The sequence below is a fragment of the Coffea eugenioides genome, chromosome 1, assembly GCF_003713205.1.
Source record: "Coffea eugenioides isolate CCC68of chromosome 1, Ceug_1.0, whole genome shotgun sequence".
Taxonomy (NCBI): Eukaryota; Viridiplantae; Streptophyta; class Magnoliopsida; order Gentianales; family Rubiaceae; genus Coffea; species Coffea eugenioides.
This window is the reverse complement of record NC_040035.1, coordinates 41400195-41425103: the sequence shown is the minus strand read 5'-3', so window position 1 is coordinate 41425103 and position 24909 is coordinate 41400195. Positions and strand designations below refer to the sequence as shown.

General features: G+C 35.5%; 3 protein-coding genes across 5 annotated transcripts; 1 reads left to right on the top strand and 2 right to left on the bottom strand.

Moving 5' to 3' along the window:
* Positions 1-74: 74 nt before the first annotated feature.
* Positions 75-8333, top strand: LOC113763213 (mRNA-decapping enzyme-like protein). Of its 2 annotated transcripts, none has more exons than XM_027306970.1 (8): positions 75-453; positions 561-601; positions 763-812; positions 2323-2467; positions 3285-3341; positions 5668-5779; positions 6471-6941; positions 8132-8333. In XM_027306970.1, the coding sequence occupies exons 1-8, from the start codon at positions 289-291 to the stop codon at positions 8186-8188; spliced, it is 1098 nt and encodes a 365-aa protein (XP_027162771.1). In that variant the 5' UTR covers positions 75-288; the 3' UTR covers positions 8189-8333. The 2 variants fall into 2 exon arrangements, with proteins under 2 accessions (XP_027162771.1, XP_027162764.1); XM_027306963.1 differs by having other exon boundaries at positions 5668-5794.
* A 1512-nt stretch (positions 8334-9845) lies between these two features.
* LOC113782226 (nicalin-1) lies at positions 9846-19275 on the bottom strand. Its single transcript, XM_027328133.1, has 14 exons — positions 18885-19275; positions 17033-17229; positions 16223-16326; positions 15747-15813; positions 15047-15139; positions 14800-14964; positions 14590-14730; positions 14404-14481; positions 13331-13443; positions 13174-13234; positions 11649-11816; positions 11238-11339; positions 10637-10726; positions 9846-10431 (listed from the first exon to the last, which is right to left on the bottom strand). The coding sequence occupies exons 1-14, from the start codon at positions 19204-19206 to the stop codon at positions 10369-10371; spliced, it is 1764 nt and encodes a 587-aa protein (XP_027183934.1). The 5' UTR covers positions 19207-19275; the 3' UTR covers positions 9846-10368.
* A 1101-nt stretch (positions 19276-20376) lies between these two features.
* On the bottom strand, positions 20377-24006 carry LOC113765516. Of its 2 annotated transcripts, none has more exons than XM_027309764.1 (10): positions 23796-24006; positions 23479-23663; positions 23253-23363; positions 23082-23138; positions 22479-22559; positions 22094-22128; positions 21621-21710; positions 21373-21529; positions 20876-21084; positions 20377-20709 (listed from the first exon to the last, which is right to left on the bottom strand). In XM_027309764.1, exons 1-9 carry the CDS (start codon positions 23914-23916, stop codon positions 20965-20967), a joined length of 957 nt encoding a protein of 318 aa, XP_027165565.1. In that variant the 5' UTR covers positions 23917-24006; the 3' UTR covers positions 20377-20709; positions 20876-20964. The 2 variants fall into 2 exon arrangements, with proteins under 2 accessions (XP_027165565.1, XP_027165636.1); XM_027309835.1 differs by having other exon boundaries at positions 20912-21084.
* Between the last annotated feature and the right edge of the window lie 903 nt (positions 24007-24909).

Here is a 24909-nt window from a genome sequence, read left to right as displayed (position 1 = left end):
TCCTTCTTCCCTCAAATTCGATGTATATAACACCTCCTACAAAAATATAATAAAGTAGAAAAAAAAGCGCAGAAACAATTTACGAAGTTTCACCAAAAATCACAGACGCGAAGAAGAAAGCACCCTCCACTTCCTCCACTCTCTTCAGCTTAGGCTTTCAATACATATATATATATACATATATATCTCTATATCTATACATTATCTATATATACATATACATATAGGAGAGAGGGGACGGAGAGGAGGAAAATTTGGAAGAGATTAATTGTAGGAAAAAAAAATTTAATGGCGCAGAGCAACAATGGAAAATTAATGCCGAATCTAGACCAAAACAGCACGAAGCTGCTGAATTTGACTGTTCTGCAACGAATCGATCCTTTCGTTGAAGAAATTCTCATCACCGCCGCTCATGTTACTTTCTATGAATTCAACATCGACACAAGCCAATGGGTGCATATGTTAAACAAAATTTTTTTTTTTTTTTGAGTTCATTTTAGTTTTGTTTTTCTGTTTTGCGAGAAATTGGAAATGATTTGAGTGATTGATGAAATTTGCAGAGTCGAAAAGATGTGGAAGGATCTCTTTTTGTAGTCAAGAGGTGTGGTGTTCGCATTTTTATTTTCCGATTTGTGTTTGAAAAAATTGGAAAGCTAGGGTTTTAATGTGATTACTGTCTCTGTAGCAGAATGTAGCTTAATTCAGTGCATGTATTTATATAGTACTATAAATTAACTGTTTTTTGTGGGGTTTGTATTTCAGGAATACTCAACCTCGCTTTCAGTTTATTGTGATGAACAGGAGAAATACAGGTGTGTTAGTATTTTAAAAAAAAAAAGTAAAAAACGGTGATCAGCTTCATGTGTCATTCTATTCAGATGTTCATACCTTTTTTTTTATTGGGATTTTAATGCTATGTTTTTGTCGTGGAAATGAGTATATTAGTGTGATGAGATTGGTTTATTTCTAACTGTAGGTGTTTAGTTTGTTCATTGAGAGCATCTACTTTTTGTAATGGAAAAGATAAGTGTTAAACTGTGTCATAAGTCAGAAACAGGAATTAACTTGTAAATAATCACTGTTTGCCTGGACTTTTTAAAGAGCAGTATCTTCAGTTTATTTGAATTGCCTGTGGAAAAATGAATGTTGTGCTTGGTATGGATCATATGACGATAGATAATTGAGATTTTTGTGACTGCTCTGAAGCTACAGAGTACAGCGTTGAGGGTGTTGAATTTTAGTTGGTTTTAGCCCTGTATTTGTCACAATGTTTCTAGTATAAGTACAGATAAACTGCCCAAGCTTTTGGTTAGTGATGTATTGCTCGTGAGTTAAAGATGCTTCCTGTCAACAGTGAAGTGTTTAACTTAGAGTACGAATGGAAGACAAAAATAAACATGTGTAAAATACCTGTTTCATTTAGATAGAGCAAATTTACCATCTTTATATGTAAACCATCATTCTCATCCCTAATATAGTTAGTTCTGAGCTCTCTCTCTCTGACTTTGAAGTTTGAACTGATCTCTATTTGCATCTAAAATATTGTGGTTTTGTAGTATAACAGTGGGATTAATCTTGTATACATTGACGATGTATACACTAGCAACCTTGGATACATGCCACTTAATCCCAATTTGAATTTGAACTTCATTTTTTGCACAGGTGGCATGCATTCAAGGGTGTCTGTGTATACAAGATTAACCAATAACAGTTTTGCTCTCTCATTACTAAATGAAGCAAAGTGTCTATACTGAGTCTACAGTAAATCCTGATCAATTTTGTCAACTGTGGCATTTATGTTGCTTTGAAGTTGTATTTGTTTGGCTTCAATTGTATGCTGAGTGACAAAGAATGATTTGCTTCTTGAAATTGCTGAATACTCATAGAACCATCTGTCATTTTTCCAGCTAATATTGTGATGTATTATGATGTACCTGTTTTTGACGGAATAAATGATTTTCTGCCTAATATTTGTCTCCTTCTTTTGAAAAAATTATACATTTTTCTCTTTTCCAATGACATTGTTTTAGGAGTTTGGCAACCTTCTGTCCGCCATATATCAGATTAAGAGAAGAAACATGTAAAAGGTATCTACAGTGGGATTATGACGTAGAGTAGTTGTCATTATATGGCTAAAAGGTCTTAATGACCTCCATAGAATTTTTATTGCCAATTATAAACATGTGAAAATTGCTAATGCTGTCGTAGAGATGAATAAAAGATGCCTTTTTGCTGCCCTTTGTTTGAGATGGTGTGATACTTTTTATGATTTTACAGTATGAGTGAAATTTTTAAGAGGTATAAGTTGATTTGTACAAGCAGATAACTTGGTGGAGAATCTCTTGGAAGACTTTGAGTTTGAAGTACAGGTGCCATATTTATTGTACCGCAATGCAGCCCAGGAAGTGAATGGAATATGGTTCTATAATGCACATGAATGTGAAGAGGTTGCTAATCTCTTTACAAGGTATTGGCTAATTTCGTTGTGGTATTTTTCTTTAATTGTTGTGTTTTCTTTGGCTTCCATGTTTCATATATCTCTTCAGTTGAGAATATGATTATTTTTGTCCCTGCATTCTTTCTGTTCTAGATCCTTGTCAGCTTAACTTCTTTCGGTTGACTATTCTGACAAATATGGAACTCTGAATGAATTGTTGATTACAAAAGTTAAGAATGAAAGGTAACAGTTTTTGTGGAATGTATGTTGTTCTATCAACAATCAAATTTGGAGAGGGAAAAATATATCCAGTTCTTATTCTACAGAAAATCAAATTGGACACTTATATGTCTGTTACGGGATGCTTCTCATAGGTTTAGTATACAGGTTCAATTTAGGGAGTGTAGATCATCGTTAAGTGACTTGTAGAATTTGGACGATTGATATTCTTCCTGACCTCTGGTTTGAGGAAGTTTTTTTTTTGGGGGGGTGTTGGGGGGGGGGGGAGGAGAGATGGATTCCAATTGTTGATTCTGTCCTTTGTTGCTGCTTAAGTTTTCCTTTACTCTGACATGGAACGCAGGGTGATAGCGTTTCAGATTTCAATGATGTGACAGCAAGCCACTATGGTCAATATATAGTTTCTTGGGTAATGGATACTTATCGTTGACTGGGCAATTGTTGTATTTTGGTTTAGTTTGGTAGTGCTGGTCCATTAATTCCACTAGATGATGATATATGTTAAAAAAAAAAAAAAAGAGGATGGAAAATGCTGCAGTCCACTATTATTTCATTTTCTGTGACACTTTTTAACTTTTTAATCTTTCTCATCTTATGTATGAATCAGGATACTGAATGCATATTCCAAGGTGCCCACAAAATCAAAAGTCTCTTCAGCAAAGAGGTAATCATTGTTTGTGTTGATTGCCAGCTGCTTAATGTACTGTACATTTTGAGCCTTGTAAATCCTTGGGATGAATATTTTATGCATTAGTTTTCTATTGCTCATCCTTGTGGCACGTGATGAGTCTGTGGTACAAGTTACTTCAATTTGAATGTGATTCCACATTTCAGTTCGAGAAGTGCAATAACAAGATGTGTATGAACGATGATGTTTGCCCTGACACTATAGAAACAATAGATTGATTTTGATTAGATTGCTGATGTTCTCTACTTCAAATATTGAGATGGCAATAGTCGATTTATTGATGGCACGCTATATTATTGATTAACTTGGATTCCCTGGCCAGCATAAGCAAGTCAAATGGCATTACAACGTACAATCATCCATTAACTTGCACTTCTACTTGATGGCTAGACTTCACAAGGAAACAAATATGTAATACCTTAGTTTCTCCGTTCACAAGTCAAATAGACCGTTTCTCCGTTCACATTAATTGAGAAATATGTAATAGCTTAGTTTTTAGTATCTGTTGTCTTTAGTTTTTTTTTCCCCTTCTTTTTGATAGTTCTGGGAGAATTTTGCATTGTAGATATCTTTACATCAGATTTCACACGCAATCACTTTGATGTCCCCTTGCCCCCTTGCTTGTCTAAAGGTCTTATTGGGACTCCCCATCAACCCTAAATAAAAAGTATACAATAAGAAAAAGGAAAAAATCACAAGCTATAAGCATAATGATAAGACACCAACATAGTCAGGAAAAACTAAGTCCGTTGAAAAGAATGAATTACACCTGGATCTGCCATAATATCTGCAGTATGCATACGCACACATGTACATTTATGTGTATAAACATAAGTAGGTTTTGTTTGATATCGTGCAGGGGGGTTTTTGCGGTCACTAAATAGGCTGTTAAAGGTGGTTTTGGTAGTTTAATGTTAGGGGTTAGACAAAGGGTATTGTGGTTATGTACATTTATCTTGTTTACATTGGATGATGTTTTGGACACAGTTGGACATGCTAACAGTTCTTAATGTACTGGCATTAAGATCTTGTAAGTTCTTAATTGCAGAACCAAAGAATGAAGTGGAAACTAGATAACAGACATTTAGTTCAAAGGGTTGTGGTATTTATGTACTTGGAAATCACTATTGCAATTGCATTGCATTCTAATCAAACAGAGGATAAGTGTCAACATCTAGGGAAATTATTGCCTTAACAATTAGAATGTTTTCAAGGAAACACTCAACCATTTTAAGAATATCCATTAGGATTAGCACAATACAGCAAGAGGTATAATCATCACTTAGCGCTCGTGGTTGAGAAGTCATAATTTGTCTATGTAGAGTTTTGTAATAATGAATTCTTATATAATTGGTAACAAGCTAAAATTTCTTTGAAGAAACACATAACATGTCAGTTGTCTTGTATGTATCTGGTTACATAATCTATCTGTGAGGCATGCAAAAAGAAGTTTTAATAATGAAAGCTGACAGTTTGAAAAATTGAGTCCAAAAATAAATAAATGAATAAAGAAATAAAGTTATTACAAATACAGTGGCCAAATTAAATAATTATGCTGATGTTATATCCCAAAAAATGAAAAAGTAGGGTAAAAAGAAGCAAAGGAAACCTCTATTTGGAAAAGCACAATAGAACGAGTGCAAGAAATTATTATTTACTATATTTTTTTAGATGTTTATATCAGAGCTTGGGCAGACTGATTGGCTGGATTACCCTTAATTGGGCAACCAGCAGTTTCAAGTAAGTTGATCCTAGACAAATGATGGGTTATTAGGAGTACATTTTTAGTAGTCGTGCATTCTCAGTTTTAAATGGGCTTTGTGACCCGAAAAGCTTTGAAATTAAAGCCTACGGCTGACATGTGTCGAATATGATCCTTGAATATCTGGTAATGTTTGTACTTTGTCTTTAGTACTTTAATAGATTAATGGAACAGGTGTATATCCTCTGGCAAGGATTGCAGCTATCTATTTACTGTCTTGGGAACCTAATTACTGGTTCTGTGAATTTTCAAAATGTATACCATCTCCCGAAGGCATCAAACACTTCCTGCTTTTCTATTATTGTTTTCTCATATCCTTGTGTAAAATTTTTTTTAATAACCTCCTTGGGATATGGCCTAGTAATTTATTTTCTTCAACATCTCTCAAGTGTAAAATCTTTTTGCATTTTTTTCTTTTTTCTTTTTGTCTCGTATTCTCTCTGAGTGGTTTTCACCTCATCAGTTTTTTTTTTCCAATAGTTATTCCCTTTTTTTTCTTGTATACCTTGTGGGATGTCATAATTTGTTGATTTGATGCAGTGAGTTCGAGGAATTGGAAGCTGTCCCAACTATGGCTGTTATGGATGGTCCACTGGAGCCGCCATCGTCAACTTCCTCAAATGTTGCAGATGTTCCTGATGATCCTTCCTTTGTAAATTTTTTTAGTGTATGCATATAGCTTTCAACTGCTGTAATTTTGAATTGCCTTTGATTTAAAATCCTCCTTGGCCCATCATTTGGCACAATCTAACAGAAACATTTCCCTTTTTCAACCCTAAAATGTTTCAATATTCCAATATTATTGCTTTTTGATACCATACTCTGGTAGTGATTTCTCTTGATTTTTAATAATATGCTGCAGTTAGAGTGCCTTCTTTGCTTGCTATTGCAGTTAATCAATAGCCTTTTTTGTCTCTTTGTAAATCTCTTTCTCCTCTCTGCTTTTAGTTTTCATTCTTGAACTTCTTTAAATACACCTATTGTTTTCGTTTTCTTTCACCTTGGAATATTCATTTTGAAGTTTTCTTAATTTGATAATTTGGGCATTCTGTCATTGATTTCGACCCTACCCTCCCACCCCTGGAAAAGATAGTTTATTTAAAAAAGGAAAGGAGTTAAACCAATAATATTACAATGGGATATAATAAAATGCTTGATTCTTGTTCGTATGCTTACACTCAATATCTACCAATGCGTTTATATATCTTTAATTTTTGTTGGATTCTTTTCTATTTGTTTGTGTCTTACTTCTGGTGTGATTTTTCTGTGATTTTCCTTTTCCAAGTTCCATTTTATTATGTTAAAACCATAATGAGTTGAATGTTTCGTAATATGATTCTCAGACTGCTATGACTGTTGGAAGTGCTAATGCAACAGTTGCTGGTCAACCTTACCATCCATCTGCAACAATTCCACCTTCCCGTCCACAAGGTGCTGTTACCCCTCCTACGGGAACAATACGAACACCATCTCCCCCTCTTTCAACAACCAACCCCCTAATGCCTCTCCTTGAAACTCCCGAACACAACAATGATACCAAGCGATCAGCTAATTTAGTGAAGCCATCAACCTTTTTTGGTCCCCCTCCTTCCTCCTCTCCACTTATGGTGCCGCCGGTCTCTTCATCTATGCCAACTGCTCCCCCACTCCATCCTCCTGGGAGCCTCCAGCGCCCATATGGTGCTCCTTTGCTTCAACCATTTCCACCACCGACTCCCCCACCATCTCTTACCCCAACTGCTGCTCCTACACCTAACTATGCACCTGCTATTTCCAGAGACAAAGTTCGTGAGGCGCTTCTGGTACTTGTTCAGGTACGTATGACAACTTACCTGTCTTCTCGTATGTGCTTAGTTTCTTATGACCTGACTCTGATAAGCTAGTAGTAGTTTTAGTGTTTAATCTTTGTGGTTTTTTGGTTACAACTTTTGATAATTGGACATGATACAGTTTGTGTGGTTGGGGGTTCAATGAATGAAGGTTATAAAGGAATGAGAAGATAACAATGTGTCTGTTTCAATATCTATCCATTTCTTAAAATTGCAGATTAATGGAGCTATATGTTCATCAAAAAGCATATCCATCAGTTGAAAATTTTGGTGTGTTTATGCCTTCTCGAAGAGAAAAATTTAGATTAAAACCTGTGGTGGCTACATGGAAAGCATGAATTGTATTAAGCGGTCTTACGCAGTTAATATTAGAAGTATTTAGTGGATCCGTAGAGTGATTTTATGACAAAGAATAATGGATTTGGAGCAGCTGTTAGTCTGGGAGTTTGGTCAAGTTTGATTAAGGGAATGTTTTTCTCGTTTCTGTTGGTTCTCTTGAATCTTTCTTTAAGAACCTGATAAAAGAGAGTGAAGAAAGACAAAAGATCGGGTGGATAGATAGATAGATAGATAGATGATCCCTCATCCCAGAAAAACAAAAATGAAATGAAAACAAAATGTGCAGGCATATAACTGACAGCTGACAAGAGGACCTACCAATATAATGGTGTAGAAAAAACCTGATTCCTGTATGCTATAAAGTTGTTTTAACCTGTATCATTAAATTAGACTCGAAGTACTAATTTCTGAAAGAGGCCAACTCATGTCATAAGAAAGATATCAAACATCACAAAGAATTCTGCATGTCCTCAATTCACTTTATAGACCATGAACTACTAAATACTTGATAATGTTGTATCCTATTGCCATGGTGGTGGTCTGAAGCCCATAAATTTTACTATCCTAATTCCCAGGCTAAAGATTTTGGTTGATTTTGTTTTGAGATTGAGCAACCTGTGCTTTGAACTTTGACTGATGAGCAGATGTAGATTATGCCATCCAATGGTGACAGTTGTCCCATCTAGCGCTGCTTCATTTAGAATTAGCTTCCATTTCTCATGGTGACATGATGACCTTGTGATAATTTATGCTTCCTTTTACTGTAATGCTGAGATTCATGCTCATAGTTAACATATCTTCTCAATGTATCTGATTAGCTCCTCTTTTGATGGTAGGATAATCAATTCATCGACATGGTTTACCGGGCGGTGCTGAATGCTCATTCATCATGACCAATCAATTGCTGCTATATACTTGGTGAAGTCATTGCTTACTGTGCATTTTTTAGGTTTTTATGAATATACTTTGGTTTAAGACATCTTCTGTATAGGATTTACTTTATTTATGCTCAGATCTCAAAACATTGTTACTGTATTATTTCGTCTGGCTTTGATAGTTTATTTGCTGCAGAGACTAGTTTATTTCTTGATCCTTTGTGCTTTTTATGGTTTTGTGCGCATTCTACTTGGCTGTATTGTGCCTGAACCTTAGTGAGGTAGCCTTTTGAGATCAGTTTTAAATGCATCCTGCCAAGACGAAGTTTTCATGCATGGTGTTGACTGAGGTATTGGGAAAGGACAATATTGATAATGCTGGAAAAAGATGGCTTCATTCTTCTGCATGATCGGTGTGAAATCTTTTCACAAGCCTGGCTATTCTATGAACAGCTAATGTTGGAAAACTATACCGACCTCTGTAGAAAGACATTAAATTTGCCAGATTTGAAGTGTAGAACTATTGGCCATTTTAAGTTGGAGGTATTGCCAGAAAGAGGAACTAGTTGTGGTGAAGTATTATGTGGTTATAGGTTTGGCAATTTTTTCCCCTCCTTCCTTGGTGGGTTCTAACTTTTGGGCTATCTGATATAAAATGAGCTAGAAGGTGCAGTGGATTCTTTTTGAGTTTCGGCATGGGAAGATGAAACGGTTTAAAGCTTGAGGAACCATTAATGTGTCGGAAGAGAAGTTCTTTTGAGACTCTTTAAGATATTGAACAACTTATCTCTACTGCTTTGTAATTGGTTGTTTAGGTCATGATATTAAGCTAGTTAATAATTAAAATGGAAAACTAGGGTTTGCTGCAAATATGCTCTGAGGGTTGTAGCTGTCACTAATTTTTATTTTAGGGGATTTTATGACGTGGAACGTGGTATCTTTTCCAGTAGGGTTCCATAGTATGATCCTGTTGATTTAGACAGAAGCATTAAGATGGATAAGGTTTTTCTAAGTTTCATACTCGGAAGGTTTCTCTCACAAATATAAGCTTCTTGTTGTGGCTGGTTTTGATCGTAAGATTTTAAAATTTCTTACAATCAAAATTGGACATTGTTAAACTTGTACCATATATTTCTGCCCTTTCCTTTTGCATTTTTTTGGGTCAATCATTGGTAACCTTAGAAGAAAAGGAGGGGAGGGAAGGGTTAGATGGTATTGGAGAGGAAGTATAAGTGAGAGATCTTGGATTCGAGATCTTTCACTTGCACTTAGAAAAAAACATTGAAAGAAAATATTTTCATTGTCTAACTATTTTCCGCATCGATCAATACGTTGCCACCAAGAGTGCTGGTTTCAAATAACCGTCTCTTCGGTAAGCAATTGATGTTTGAAGGTCTCATGGTAAGTGTAACATTGGATGGTTAGTGATTAATGTCTTCAGATGCGAAGGTATCATAAAAGTTTTTTTTGCTGTTCGAGAGCTCAAAATTCTGGACGCTTTTGCCTTTACTCCTCGCTCCGTGGGAGAACAAGAGAACCCAAAGGCGGCGTCATGTCAAGATTATCAGATACAAACATTTTCAATCTGAAGAGAATAATAAAATTGAAAAAACATAAAGAGGTTTTAACTTCTGAAATTTATGCCCTAAAAACACGCACCAACACAAATATTATGTTTAAGAGTTTAATTCAAAAAAAAAAAAAAAATCCCCACATGAGTTTAATTCAACCCATATTTTGTCCGAGGTCGGTCAAACCAGCAAGTCGCCCAAATCATCTCTCTATTATTGAAGCAGTGCTCTTGTTTCCTTCGGAGAAATCAAGTTCATCATGCTTGAGAATACATGCACTAGAGTCTTCATTTAATGAAAGGAAAGATTTAATTTAAACGTCAAAGATTGGCCTTCATATCTATAGTCAGACTGGCAGCTTGGTCCTGTAGCGCTAAAACATGAAAGCCGCAGCCTTTCTTGTGTAAGTCTACAAGATTACACCTATTAAACAAAATTTTCTGGAGATGCATGATTCCCTCGTTAAACATCAGTGCTAGATTGCAAAAATTCTACTTCGAGATGGCTGCCTGATCTACATACTAGTAGAGGTCACGAAGTACTCATCCAATGCAGGTTCCAGTTCAGGCTAAAAATGCCAACCCCCAAGGGTGCAATGATCCATTGCTAAACATCCTGTTTCTTGTTTCAAGCTGTTTTTACTTTTCGCGAGGGGGGGCGACGAAATATGCTGATGAGATCATCAAGACCCTGCAGATACCATGCACGAGCTTACATGTCATTCTCTCTTATTTGCTATTTGTATTCATATTGCTTAACTAGGATTAAGGTAAGAACACCAAAGGCTTCAATTCAAACTGAATTAATGACCAGAGGGAGACATAAAATAATAAATAAATGAATTCCAAGTAGACTGAATAAAAAAAAAAATATATATTCAATTCGAAAGACATACCCTGGTTGTGATAACAAGGAAACTGAAAAGAATAATCAAGTAAGATCCTAGTACGAGTAGCAAAAGCAAGTCAAATGTCACACTGGCCACCTGCAATGACATCAGTTAATCAATAGTCATTTCAATAGCCACCTGAAAACAACTTATCAAGCGAAAGTAGCTTCATTAATTGCCAGATCTTCAACACCAACGACAATGGCACACACAGTGGGAAAGGCATAGTGTTTGAGGAAGGACAAGAAACGAGGCTATTATTCACAAGTTGCACTGTAAACCTGAGATACTATTTTTCAGACGTAATGAGCACCCCCACGAGTCATGGCTAACAGAACTAAGTATGAATCCAGACTCAAATTCCAAGCCAACAATTTGCTGTCAAAGAAACCTACTCATTGATTCATCATATCCTCCTCCATATGCTTCTTCTTTGACAAATACAAGATTCTATCAGGCAGAGCAATTAACTTCTTGTCCTGTCTAGTCTTCAACTTTCTTTCCCAAGATTCTTTTCTTCAAGTATTTAATTTGTTCTGAATCTACACGTGCAATAGTGTGAATGTGTAAACGCATAGCAAAAAGGTGAAACAAGTTATCCAGTCACCTGGTATATATGTAATTGACTACTTGTTGAATCGTAGAAAGTGAACAACCCATCGAGCACCTCATGTTGTACATTCACCTCAACAGTATGCTCTGTCAATTCCTGCCAACATGTAGAAGCACAGATTTGATAAATGCAAAACATACTGGCTAAAAGACGTACATGAAACTTTAAACAATGATAAAGAAACAAAAAACAGATGCAAAAGCAAAGAAGATGCTATCAAACTGTTTGTAGAGCATTAGCTGTCATAAGCTCATACGGGAAAAACATTACAAGCAACAAAACTAGTCCAGGCCAAGGAATAGCTTTTGGTTGTCTTGTCCATAAAGTATAAGCCACCAAAGCCAATATTAGCAACAAACTAAAATTCACAAATAAAACAACATACTCAAGTTCGTTGTTACGAACCTTTTTAAGTGCCATGATGAGTGGGTCATTTTTTGTAAGAAATGGTGCCACACGTGGTGTTGTAGATAGAAGGTTCAACCATGAACGTATATAAGAAGGATTGACAGCCAAACTACTATCATCAGCGAAGATATTGATGTTTTTCCTGTCCTGGTTGTATATATGCCTCTGGAAACAAGGGAACCACTTCATTAGAAAACTAAAAAGTTTTGTAACACACACTTGTTTTTCAAATGCATTGTCACAGATCACAAATCAGAAAACTATCAACCTAAATCAGGTCATCATAGAAAAGCCGAGAAATCAGAAGGATTAGTGCCAATAAGTAAGCATTATATGGATGAATGCAGTAATCAATGAATGCAAAACTAACAAGGCTAAGCTGTGATTAACGTAAATATGCAAGTTGTGAAGTTAAAATGCAAATAAAATGAAATTCATATTTGACTAAACATATTTTGTTTCTGATTTTTATTTCAAAACAGACATGGACTTTAAATCCACTTGCACACACCATTGTATTCTTCTAATCAACCTTCAACTGGACAAATTAACCATCAAAATCCAATGGAACTTTAGAACAAAAGTATCTAAATCATGAACATGCCAAATCAGAATTAAATGTCTCTAGGGAACTAAAAAAGGGTAGCATACACCAAATGGACACTAACTTTCAGGTAGAGGGTATCAGATAAAAGAAACTGGTTTCCTAATAGATTTTATTTTCCCATTATCAAGTACATGAGAATGCAGCATAAAACGGGTTTGTTAATCCTTTGCAACTCTACAGTTAAACACCATCAGCAATATAAAATAGGACTTTCTAGAAGAAGCCGTAGGATAATAGGTTTAAAAGAAATCCAAACATAGTTCATCACATACACACTCATTGGTCATAGTTCCTGCCATCACTTTGGTAGGGGATAAGCAGGTTGGCTAATAATTCAGTTTCATCAATTGGCATGTCACTGATATCAACTGAGAAAACAGCATGCGCTCATCAACTAGCAACTGTTACAAGCCCCAAGTCTTTCCACCAGTAAGACTTACCTTTTTGGCAAACTAATTGTCAAAATATTAGAGGAAAAAATTTTACTTTGACTCCAAGCTTGAAAGCAAAAGCTCAAGTTAAATACCAACTGAAGTCTCAACCAACCTAAGGTCACAAACTGAGCGTACAAAAATTCCTGCAGTGCAAGAAGCATTACTAACTACCCTATCAGAGGTCACAATTTGACTGCTTTCAAAGTGATTCATTTAGTTTGCACTCATCCAAGCAAAGGCAATCTGATATATATGGCATGAACTTCAAGGACAGCCTACATTTTCGGGCTAGACAAGTGACTTGTATTACAGGACACTCATTAGAAAATGTCACGCTTCTATAATCAGTAAAGAGTGTTGAGGGTCCACATGATGGTGTTAATGTCTGAAAGACCAATAAAAATTATGTTCACCCAATATGCAATCTATTAGATGGAACAACAATTCCTAGTAGAGGATAAAACCAATGTTGATGCCTTACCGCTAGGCTTTCCGCAACTAACTTGACACTTCGAACTACTGAAGCCTCATTCACAAAGTGTCTGCAGAATAAGCCAGTTACTTTATCAAATGCCTAACTCAAACAGAACAAGAGTTCCCATGGAAAAACAAATATAAGAAGGCTCAAGTTCCAATACCTGTTATCAGACAGACCACCAGTGCTTTCTAGCAACTCAGGGGCAACAGAGAGTTCTGAGAGTGTAGCTGCTGTAACCCGAATCCTTGAAAATTGTTCATGCTCCCAGGCTACCTACAGCGTTTTAAATGTATTAGTGTAGAATCAAAACACTAGAAAATCCCATGCACAAAAATTGCTCAATTTTGTACCATCTCTAAAAGGCACAAGTACCTAATGAGTTGCAGGGGGGAAAAAAAAAGAAGTCCACTGAATTTGAAAATGCACATATGAGTTACAGTTTAACAGGCAGCACAATCTCTACCTCAACATTTCTTGGCCATCACCATACAAGCTACAGCCAGATATTCATTTTCTATTACCACTAAGCAAGTATGGATATATGCTCAATATGAATGTCACCAGCATATCCTTGAAGTAACTGAAACTTTTCTAGAATTCTATACATTCATTAGAAGGATCTCTCATCTTCCAATGATGTATTATTCATAATCTTCATTAATTAACTTCTTCATTAAGATAGATATTCATCCCATAGTATAACATTCCTTTGTAGAAAGACAAGCATAAAGCTGTCCAACTGACAGGCAGTAACTCACTTCAACTCATCGTCTCCAATGAATGATATGGATCAACAGGCAAAAAAGTCAAAGAAAGAGCCAGACGTAGCTTTAACAAGCAAAAGACAAGAGTATATTTTACTATCATAATTTACAACTTATCCACAGCCTCATTCTAGTGACATGGTTCCAGACGAGCGGTAGAAACAGGACTAGAAAGTTCTTTAAGCATAACAAACTGCATAAAGCATAGGAACCTAAAAAGAGTTTTAAAAGGACAGGGAATGGTCCCCATGATGAATTGTAGGCTACAGGCACATATATTCTCTGGCAAGTGTACCTAAACTGTAAGCTCCACCTATATAGACATCAATCCCAAAAGCAGAACAAGACATGTTCACAATTAATTTAATCATCTAATCAAACAATAGCTGACCTACGTTTTTTATTTCACATATGTACTAGCAATGCCATCCTATGCCTTGTTCTGATATAATCAATTGAATTAACTTACTCGAGGATTAGAGATGTTTATCTTCTTGTGCTTAAGACCCACTTCTAGCCCCAATTCTTCAGCAACACTAGAAATACCCTGCAAAACACCTCCCATCAAACCAGAAGTACCACTGCAAGATGCTAGAACTCAATATTACTGATCTCCATAGATATACTTTTTTTTGAGTGGAGGAATGGAGAGCACCTCAAAGATTTGCTTTATGTATGCGTTTTCTGGAGGTTTTGACACATGAACCCACAACTTGTCGCCTGATGAGCCAATACTATTCAAGCAAATAGCATAATCAATGCTCTCACGTAGACGTTGATCAAAGCTGCGAAGCCACTGGAGAACAACAATTCAAAATCAAACATTGACATAAATTATTGAAAAGATATGCAGAGAACAAATTACCTTATAAGTTCCATTGTAGTTATAGGGCCCACCAGACGTCAGGCCAAACAGTAAATTGTATCTACCTCTTGTCCTGGGGTTGGAATATAAAATGGAAAACAACCTAGCAATCTCGAGAAGAGCCACAACACCACTTCCATTACTATCACTTCCCACAGACAGTGCCTGTTTGTGACAGTAAAAATTTCAATAAGATGTAATTATAAAAAACCTGAAGATCTATATCAAACATATGAAAGCATTTTACAGGTGCAGCCCCAAACGTGTCGTATGATGCCACTATGGCAATAGTAGGAAGTTGATTTGAATCAGCATCAGCTTTCAGTCCTGGCAACCATCCCTGTAATCCGAAAAATATCAAGTGCTTAAGTTATCTTCAAAAGATCAAGAGCAGTATCCATATATAACAAGTGACTTATACCAGAGATATAGCTAGAACCATCTAATAATTAATGAAGACATGATTATACTGATGCAGGTTGTGTAAAAAATTCATTACAAAAAAATACTATGCAGTAAACTCAATCCTATAGTGTTCAAGCTCAAAACTTTAACGTCCCAAACTAAAAGAAAGCATTCAATCAAGTGACATCAAAATAATTGTTAGCAGAAGCTCATAGGCAAACAAAGTTCCACTGCCGGACAAGAAATCCAACATCATAAATATAGTCCCAGCCGGTCACCAAACAGTTTGCTCTGAGATTAGAACAAAATAAGAATAAATAAATCAGCTCAAAAATAAAAATACAAGAGCATAGATCAACTCCAAGCAAGCTTAGAGACATGACAATCAAAGCACACAGGCAAGGTGGACTTATATTAACTGCACATATAAAAGATATATAATTTGAGATGATTGACTATTGTAATTAAATGCATCCCCACCTAACTCAAGCAGTTCGTGATAACTGTACACTTGGAAGATAAAAGGCAAAAGTGACATATACCTGAATGTTTGTGATGGCAGGAGATCCTATTTTCCTTGGTTCTGGAGCAGCAACAACGAGCTTGTACCTGAAATAATTAAGATGTCAAAAAAGGATTAATTCAGATAATAAAACTCAAGGCACCAGGTGCACAATATCCCAAGCCAGTATAATATTCCGAAATAGAGAATCTTGTCTATCATGGAATGTACTCAAACAATATGCCAATATGCCAACCATCATCCAAATGCAAAATTTCAACAAAGACCTATATGATAATAATGGTTACATGCAAAAGAAAACCAGCGAATCACACATGATAAACATCTCGCATAGACATAAAACAATAGCAATTTGAAGTGCTTCCACACATATATAAATGAAAAACAGAAATAGACATTTTTTCTGTCTAATCTTGGCATTTCCCCAAATTAAAATGCTCCAGCAGTTAGCAGATAAAAAATTTAGAAACATGGGCTACAAGTTTATCAACTAACCCGCCTGTGGTCGCGGTTGCAGGCTGACCAGTAACATCATTCCTCTTGACATCCACCAGCACAGCATTGATATCGTCATGCTCAAAAGAAAAATAAACAGGATACTGCAAGAGCATAACACATAATTAAAGACCACCACTTATGTTAGTAAGACACAAACATTAAGCTTTGACTCAACAAAAGAAGATTAAGAGATCATCATTGGGATTAGCAGAACACCAATTTTCAGGCATTTCCAAAAAAAAGCAAGCTGTAATTCAAATAAGGGAAGTGGCCGTGGCACACAAAAATCACTTGAAATTCCAACTTAAATCTCCAGTTCTTCCCACTTTGGCGAGGTAGAAGGCTTTTCTTTTCTATTAGATTGTTTTTTATCCACCACCTTAAGCAGATAGATAAAGACCAAAGTATGATTAACCCAAAAGCAGGTGAGAAGCACAAAAGAGATACTACGATCGATGTTCTCATATATTCACTGCCCATACCAAACATAGCGGACTTCTATGCTGTGGTCTATCAATAAAAACAAAACAAGAACCAAAATTTAGTTTTTGACTCTTTGTAGATATCATGCCAGAGAACGCCAAACCTTGGACAGCAAAATTGTGATGTCACACCAATGTCCAAAAGGGCATCCACTTCCAAAGATAGAAGAAACAATTCAAACAAAACGATATTAAAAAGGCAACACAAAAAGCATGAAACCATGATAAAAGACAAGTGGCCAGGTTCAAGAATCAATAAAAAAAAAAAAGCAACAGCAAGTCAGTACCAAAATTTAGAAAACTGTAAATCATTTGATCCACTCACAGGAATGTTGGCATGTATTAGCAACTGCTCAAGTTCAACTAAGATGTCCCTTGAAACATCTTCTGCAGGAGTATGATCAGCTTCACCCGTATATGTAGAATGATCAGCTTCACCCATATTGTCTACATTCTCAGGATTAAATATAGAAGGAAGTAAAAGAAGTAAACCACCCAAGATCTTTCTTTGTCCAATATATTCTGCATAACAGAGGAACAAACCAAATTTTACATGGATGATAATATTTCCTTATCTTGTGCTCAAAGAATTAAAATTTTTCTTAAAGATGATACCAAATTAACTACCCAAATTAAAAAAACTTACCAAATAAGAAAACAGAACCTAAATTATAATGCAAGGTTAATCCTTTCATTAGAACCTGTTCTTGTTTCCTTGCAATTTTCTAGAGCTTCTCAAAATGGTAGGCCAAAATGGTAGACCACAATAGTATACTTTTGAAAATTGAAAGGGTAATTCTGCCGTGAATGTTTTGAAAAGAATAGATGTTACCAAATAACATCTCCAGAGGTGCTTCTGAATTAGCTTTTTCCAACCTAAAGTAAGTCCAGAGTATATCCCAAAAGCATACACTAACACGACTTGAAATTTGAAAAGAAACAAGGGGAGAAAAAAAGAATTAGCCTGTTTAAGCATCCAAGAGTATGCCTTTAGTTCACTAAGTATGTATATAGTACATTTTAAGCCCAAAGCGAACCTCTATATTGACCAGCAAGAGATTGTTTAGATATTATATTTAACAAATTCAGACACACGATTGCAAGTATATGCATCTACAAAACTGTTAAATGATATATTATTATATTGAACATCATTATCACTCCATGTGGATTGTCACTCAAACAGCCAATCGTCATCTACATGAAGCTTTCAGATTTTTCCATAACCTCATTGCAAGAATAAGTTTTGAAACTCTATTGATTATCAAATTTGTGATTTCTCATTCAATAGGTTAACTTATTAAAAGTGGCTCAAATGATCTGTTTTTCAATTTAGCTCCGGCATGATGTAAAACTCACGGTGAGTTACGGGATTCTGATTGATGCAGTTTCTTTGTTGATATAACCAATGTAAAATGGGTATAACAATAGATACACAATATAAATGCAAAATTCTAGGCATGAATGATCTGAAAAATGAGTACTTTGTAGTAGTTGAGCTTTTTAAATATATTGTCCAATACCAAAGCACAAAATTTTATCAGAAGGCTTCAGTTTGTCCACTCCATCCTAATAAATATAAATATTCTTGTGCGTTCACCTATTTTTACTTCTTTTGACAGAGAAAATACAGGTCCCAAATTTCTCGTTAAGTTAAGCATTCTTCTCACAACTTGGTTTGGATGCTGCAAACGGTCATATCCATGTAGTCACTCTAAAAGAAACTTTGAAGACATAAACATCAAAATTACTTCCATAAATTGCATTGCACCAGGGACCAAACCAGTCCCTTTCTCTCTCTGTTTCATTACATTTGTCCATCTAGTCTGTCGTCTCATCTACCCTAATTAATTCCAATAGTATATCATTATTCCATTCCGTAACTAATTGTCCTAAACCATAAAATGAGGCAACCATTATTGACATCACGATTTTCTAAGGCATCACTTTCGCTCCTTTCTCCAACAATATCCGCACCACTCAAACACGTGTAGGTTTTAAAAATCGTCAGCTAAATTCCAATCAGCATTCCGTATCCTACCTAAGTCTAACTGGCAAAAACAGAAAATATAGCCTTTTCCACAGGTAAAAGCAATTTAACAGAACCGAAATTCCATTAAAAAAAATAAAAATTGAACCTCAAAAAGAACTAACAAGAAACTCAAGAAGAAGCATACCTCGAATGAGAGTGAGGTTCAATTCACGAAGCGGAAGAATCAAAACCGTACGCGAGAGATCAGCTGCGGCAGCTGAATTACCACTACCGGCGCCGGAAGAGAAGAGAGAAGAAGCAGCGTGATGATTAAGAGAGGCGAATCGAGATCCAAAAGGAACGCCGGCGAGATCGTACTGAACGAGGCGATAGACGTCGACGACCGTAACGCCGTCGCAGAGGTCAGCACATGCCGCAAGCACAATCAGCACCACCATCGCCATCATCGACGCCGTGTACATTGTCGGCTCCAATACTCCGGCCGACTTTCTCTCACTACTCCCCATGGTTACACGCACAAGTATGAGAAATAGAGAGCGAGATAGAGGTAAGAGTGAAGAGAGCGAGGGCTTTTGTTTGAGGTTTGATCGGGTTGGGACTTGGGAATTAATAATAGAGGATTTAATTTGATTCGGAAAATTAATAAAAAAAATGGATTGGATAATTTTTAATTTTGTACAGCTACTAATCATTGGACTATCAATTAAGTAGAAGTTATTAATATGGTAATTATTTGTGTGTTTATTTTGGCAAAGAATTGTATTTTTTTCCTTTTTGTGATAAAAACCTTTATTCACTATTTTTTTTTTGGAAATTTTAACCCAAATTATTTGTCTTGTGTTTTATGGACCTCTAGGCAAAAGCCGCAAAATATTGAAAGAAAACCTATGCACTTAAAATAATTATTAATTTTTTGATAAGAGTGAAATTAATTCAAAAAAAAAGTATCAAAATACAAGGGAACAATAAATATGAGTGTGTATAAGAAAAATCTTATTTAAAAAATAGCATTTTTTGAATTTCATTATTGAAGATAATAGATAGAGATTTCTTGATTAATTACACATGGACCTTAGATTCAACTAAATTACATTTTGGCCCCTTAAGAGTAGAAAAACAACATCTAAACCTTTTTAAAAAATGTAACTCATTGTATTTTTACAAAAAAAAATTGAAGGAAAGAAAAAAGGATCACATTATAGAAGTAACCTTTCAATGGAATGTCAAGATCATGTAATAATGCTTTAATTCAAATGCAACCTATCAGTGGAATACCATGATCATGTTGAAGAATTTAAATCACTTTTAAGTAGAATTTGGTAATCAGAACTGTTTTTTTTTAATCTCAAAATTGGATAGGTTCACATAAAATGTAAGTCCCTTTAATATTTATTGTCATATATTTACTCATTTTTTGAACAGCAAATCCATGTGATATCATCTGAATTTGGATTTACAATCTTGAAAAACTAGAATTTTCATCAAGTTGCATGGTTCAAGGAGGAAAAAGGGGTAGCACCAAACTTAAGGCAGTCATTGGTTTTTTTTTTTTTTTTTTTATCGGAAACGATAGATAAATTTTATAGCAAACCAAACTTTACAATATTTGAGCAACGGCTCAACCACCTATACAAAGTGTACCAGTCAATTTTACTCATTCAACATGCCATATGGAATAGAACTGGAAAGATGAAGCTTGGACGAGTATATTAATAGGCACAAAGCCATTGAAGTAGGGACATAATAGTGATTACTGATTTAGCTATATACAGCTAAACTTTCAATAATCTAAAAGAAGGTAATCTTATCTATATGGCAACCAAGCTTCCTTGATTGCCATTGTTAACATATCACCATGAACATCCAAGGATGCACCCCCTCCCCCCCTCCCAAAAAAGAAAAAGGAAGCTTCATTTTCCCATCATACAAATCTTACTCGTGGCTGGATTGAGCTCAACCTTGATTGCAGGATTCTTCATATCTTTTGGGCCACAGTTAGATTAGTGGAGCTGTATATAGAATAGGGCTTTGTTAATTGTCATATTGCAGGAAATAAAGAAACGGAAATGAGAAGAAAATCGAGAAGCAGAAAAAATATTGCTTATAATATCTACGTAGGAAATTGGCTGAAAAGTAACTAAAGAAACATACAAAAAGCTATAATACATTTCTTACTTTCTACGCGTGCGTGAAACCTTTCAGCACACCAACCTGCTCTGTAACACCAGTAACATCAAAGGCATTGAATTGGAAATTCCAGAGGTTCAGTTGCCTGATCTTTCTTCATTCTCAGGAAATATAAATTGGAGGTCTTCATTGTCCCTGTAGACTTGCACCAGAGCAGCGGCTTTATATGCAAATATTCCAAGCATTGCTGGTACAAGCTGAGGAAGGCACAAAAGAACACAACATAAGCAACCATATACAAGAAGGGAAACGACCAGGTTCCAAGTTCGCATCTAGTAGCTGACAGAGAGTGGCAGCAAGCAGGCAGAGAGGTTTCTTGTGATCCAAAAGAAAAATCTCTATATGCCCTTACCAAATTCCTATCTATCCCCAATCTTTCTTTCAAAATTATCAAGGGAACTTCCGGCTACGTAACTAAATATATCCTGTACTATGAACTTCCAAGTCAGGGCCCACTGGTTGCTCTGTTATAAGAAGGAAATTACCTGGAAATCAAGCAAATCATGGGCAAAATGCTGCGACAATTCCCACAAGCCATATATTGCAGCAGGAATTACAAGCCTTGGAGATGAAAGAGCAAGGCCAGTACCCTTTATAGATCTTTCAAATAGATCTTGCAGATCCTCAGACCTTATTCCAATCCTGGTTAAATATAAATGTTAGTACTAGGTAGCATTTCAGTTGGGTTCAACACATGCAAAAGATGAAAAAGAAGTTCAAGTTTTAGTAATACTTCTTTGATTTCTTTTGCATAAAGATGTCTGGAACTTTTTCCTTCGAGAGGTTGTCCACATGTTGGCACAGGAGTTGAAGGTACAAGCAACTGCAGATTTGGCAAAAACCAAATGAAAAATGTAAGGTGGCAGGCCCTTTGGAGACAAACTGAGTGGATAACTTCTGCCATAAAAAAGTAAAAGTTTTTGAAGGGGAAGAGAAAAATGAGATGAATGTGCTGGATGCCAAAAGGATTTAGACATCTGAATACAAATGTAAACTAGAGTTTAAGGTAAACCAATTGCTATGATATACACATCAAATGACGGAATTTTTAACCACTTATGACAGTAGATTTTTTTTTACGATACTGATGCACACTTAGTAGTACTGAATTCGCAATTGTTAAATATATGAGTTTGACAATTTTAAGTAAAAAGAACACCATAAGATGGATCCCTAAATAGAGAAGCACAGTGGCTAATCACTAACCTGAAAAGCACCCCAGTACCATAGCTCAAAGCAGCCTGATCGAAGAATAAGCATAGTAGGTTATGCATTTGATAAACATGTGAACCAAACAGCTTTTTCTAGCACCTGTTAGGCTGTTATCATTAGTAGAATATGATTTACAGCTTTCTGAAAATTTTCAAATAAATGAAATCTACTTTTTTGTTACCGAGAAGCAATTAAATTTTTGGAAAGATGAAACAAAAGTTTGCTTCCATTATAATCAATTTTTAAAACGTCATAGGTGCTTTCAGCAATAATGAAGCAGTTAAGGACAACGACCAAGCAATGAGAAACAAGGACACCAACAAGTTTTAACACATTGAGAACCATTTTATTTCCAGATCTTAACCTTCAAACCAATTACCTCAACAGACAACACTACTAGGCAATATCCTCCGCATGCAGTTCCAATCCCCGCCGTCAGCAGAAGCAGTTCCCTTTTCAGCTGAAATCAGGGAACAGGTAAAGCGTAAGAAATTCTCTACAAATTCTGCTGGTGCAAAACTGACTTCAGGTAGCTATCTTCAGCATGTACATGCTACTCCACAATATGTTGTAAGAACAAACAAAACTTGAGCGCAATTACATCAGCTGGGGCAAGGATACATTTTACTAACTTTGATTCATTCCATTATTTTGCTTCATCATTGTCTAATCTTGTCAAAATCAGATAATGTTATACACAATATAACAAACAAAACACGTTCTATAAACACAAAAGAACTAAGCAGACAATGCACAGAACTAATAAATTCAAATAACCATTATAACCTGGCACAGGACCTCTTACCAGCTCCACCTTTAGCATGAATTTGGAGAACATTACCCGAAAAGTAAACATTCAACCAGGAAATCCTAATTTTCAGAAACACTAGGGAGGGTGCTTTTTTTTCATACTCCAGAACAGCGAGAAGTATAGTAATTACAGCTAATATAAAACAGAATTGACCACATCAGAACATCATACAGCTTCATATCTGAGTAAATTGAGCTTTCTCCTCTTCTCACTATCATTTTGTAGCTCCTGTAAATTACAAATGAAATAATAACACCATTACTCTCAAAAACTAAAATTAAGGAGACAATATAACAGACAAGGCTTTACAGAAATAATTCCCAAACGATCTTATAAAAATACCTTAATACTCATCTTCTTATTGACTGGTGCAATGAGGGTGTCTCCCAATACCCATTCATTAGTTCTTTTTAGTTTTAAAAATCCACCACCCTCGTTTTCGTCAAGTACTTCCTACAAGTAAAACAAAAATTAAGTCATAATAATCAAAATTGAACAATAATTCTTCCTAAACCATTCTTACTTTTCTAAATCAACATTAAAAGGAAAAACCCAAAAAAGAGAGAACCTGTTCTGGTAATTGAGGAGTGTTATCAGAAAAATCAGCTGCAATTGTCTTTTGAGCATTAGTATTAAGGGAATCAATAGCTTCTTTGAGCCAAATTCTGTCAGAAACTTTTGCTATAAAGTCTCCACTGAATTCTCTTTCTTTTATGAAGGCTTCTAATACTTCATCTCCTGCAAATTCACTCACTTTTGTAGCCCAAAAAAGAAAATAAACAAACAAATTAATTATAAAATCCCAGAAAGAAAAACTATAGTGGTTATATTTTTATGCTAAAATGTTTAAAAACAATGCTGTGTTTAAGCGGCAGTTGAGTTTACCATGCTGGGAAGTCCTGAGAACAGACAGAATTGCTGGGACTAAGAAGGTGGGGCGTCGTCGTTTTGGAGAATAAAGATTGGAGTAGCTTAATCTCAGAGGAAGAGAAATGGCAGGGTTCATTTTTAGGAGGTAGAATTTTGCTGTGATTAGTGGAAATCAAAGCTCATTGTTGGCTTGGTCCTCTGAAGAAGCAGCAGCTGTTTCTTGAAATATCTTTTCTTTTATCTTCTCCTCATGATGTATCTGTTAGTTTGCATTCTCCACCCCTCATATTTGTTCAAAGTACTCTGTGACCCCAGCGAGGATATATTTGTTGTTTAAAATTTACTCATATGTCATCTATCAAACCGTGACAATGTATACACTTACACTATATATAAAATTTACTCAAATTTTTTTGATAGAAAAAAGAAGGTTTCCTTTTAGGCAAAAGAATAGAAAAGTGAAGTTGAATAAAAGGTAATACTAAAGTTAAGTAGATATATGTACTAGAGGTAGCAAAATGGGCGGGATTTGCTTGGGTTTAAGATGGAATCGAGTCATATGAGTTTGGGTCCAATCTTACCCATATGTGTTTTGGGACTAACTTGGGCGGGATCACTTTGGGATGGGTTTAGATTAATCCCGCCCAATACCCAAATCTATTTTCTATATATATTTTTTCCTTTAATTCATTTTTATTTTTATATAACTTTAATATTTTTGATTTATTAAATTTCTTTTAGTTTTATTAAATAAACATGCAAGTGCTTTATACTCAGGATTCCCACAAAAAATTGGATTAACAAATAAGTTAAAAGATAGATATAATACAACCATATTCCAACATATATCAAGATGGCCAAGGTATGTGACGCCCCGAAAAGTATAAGTGTGAGAGCCTGTAATTTTGTTTTAAAGTATTCGGTTTTATTTTTTTTTATAATTGCACGTTTTTCCACATTTTATTGATGTGAGAAATTGGGAAAATAATTTTTATGAGTAAATATAGTTTTTGGATGATTTTTCTAGTATCGGATAGTTTTTGAGAAATTAAGAGCATATACCGGACGTGGGACCCACTAGTGCGAAAAGTTCGAAAAAATTCGGCCAACTAGGTTAAGTTTTGGATAT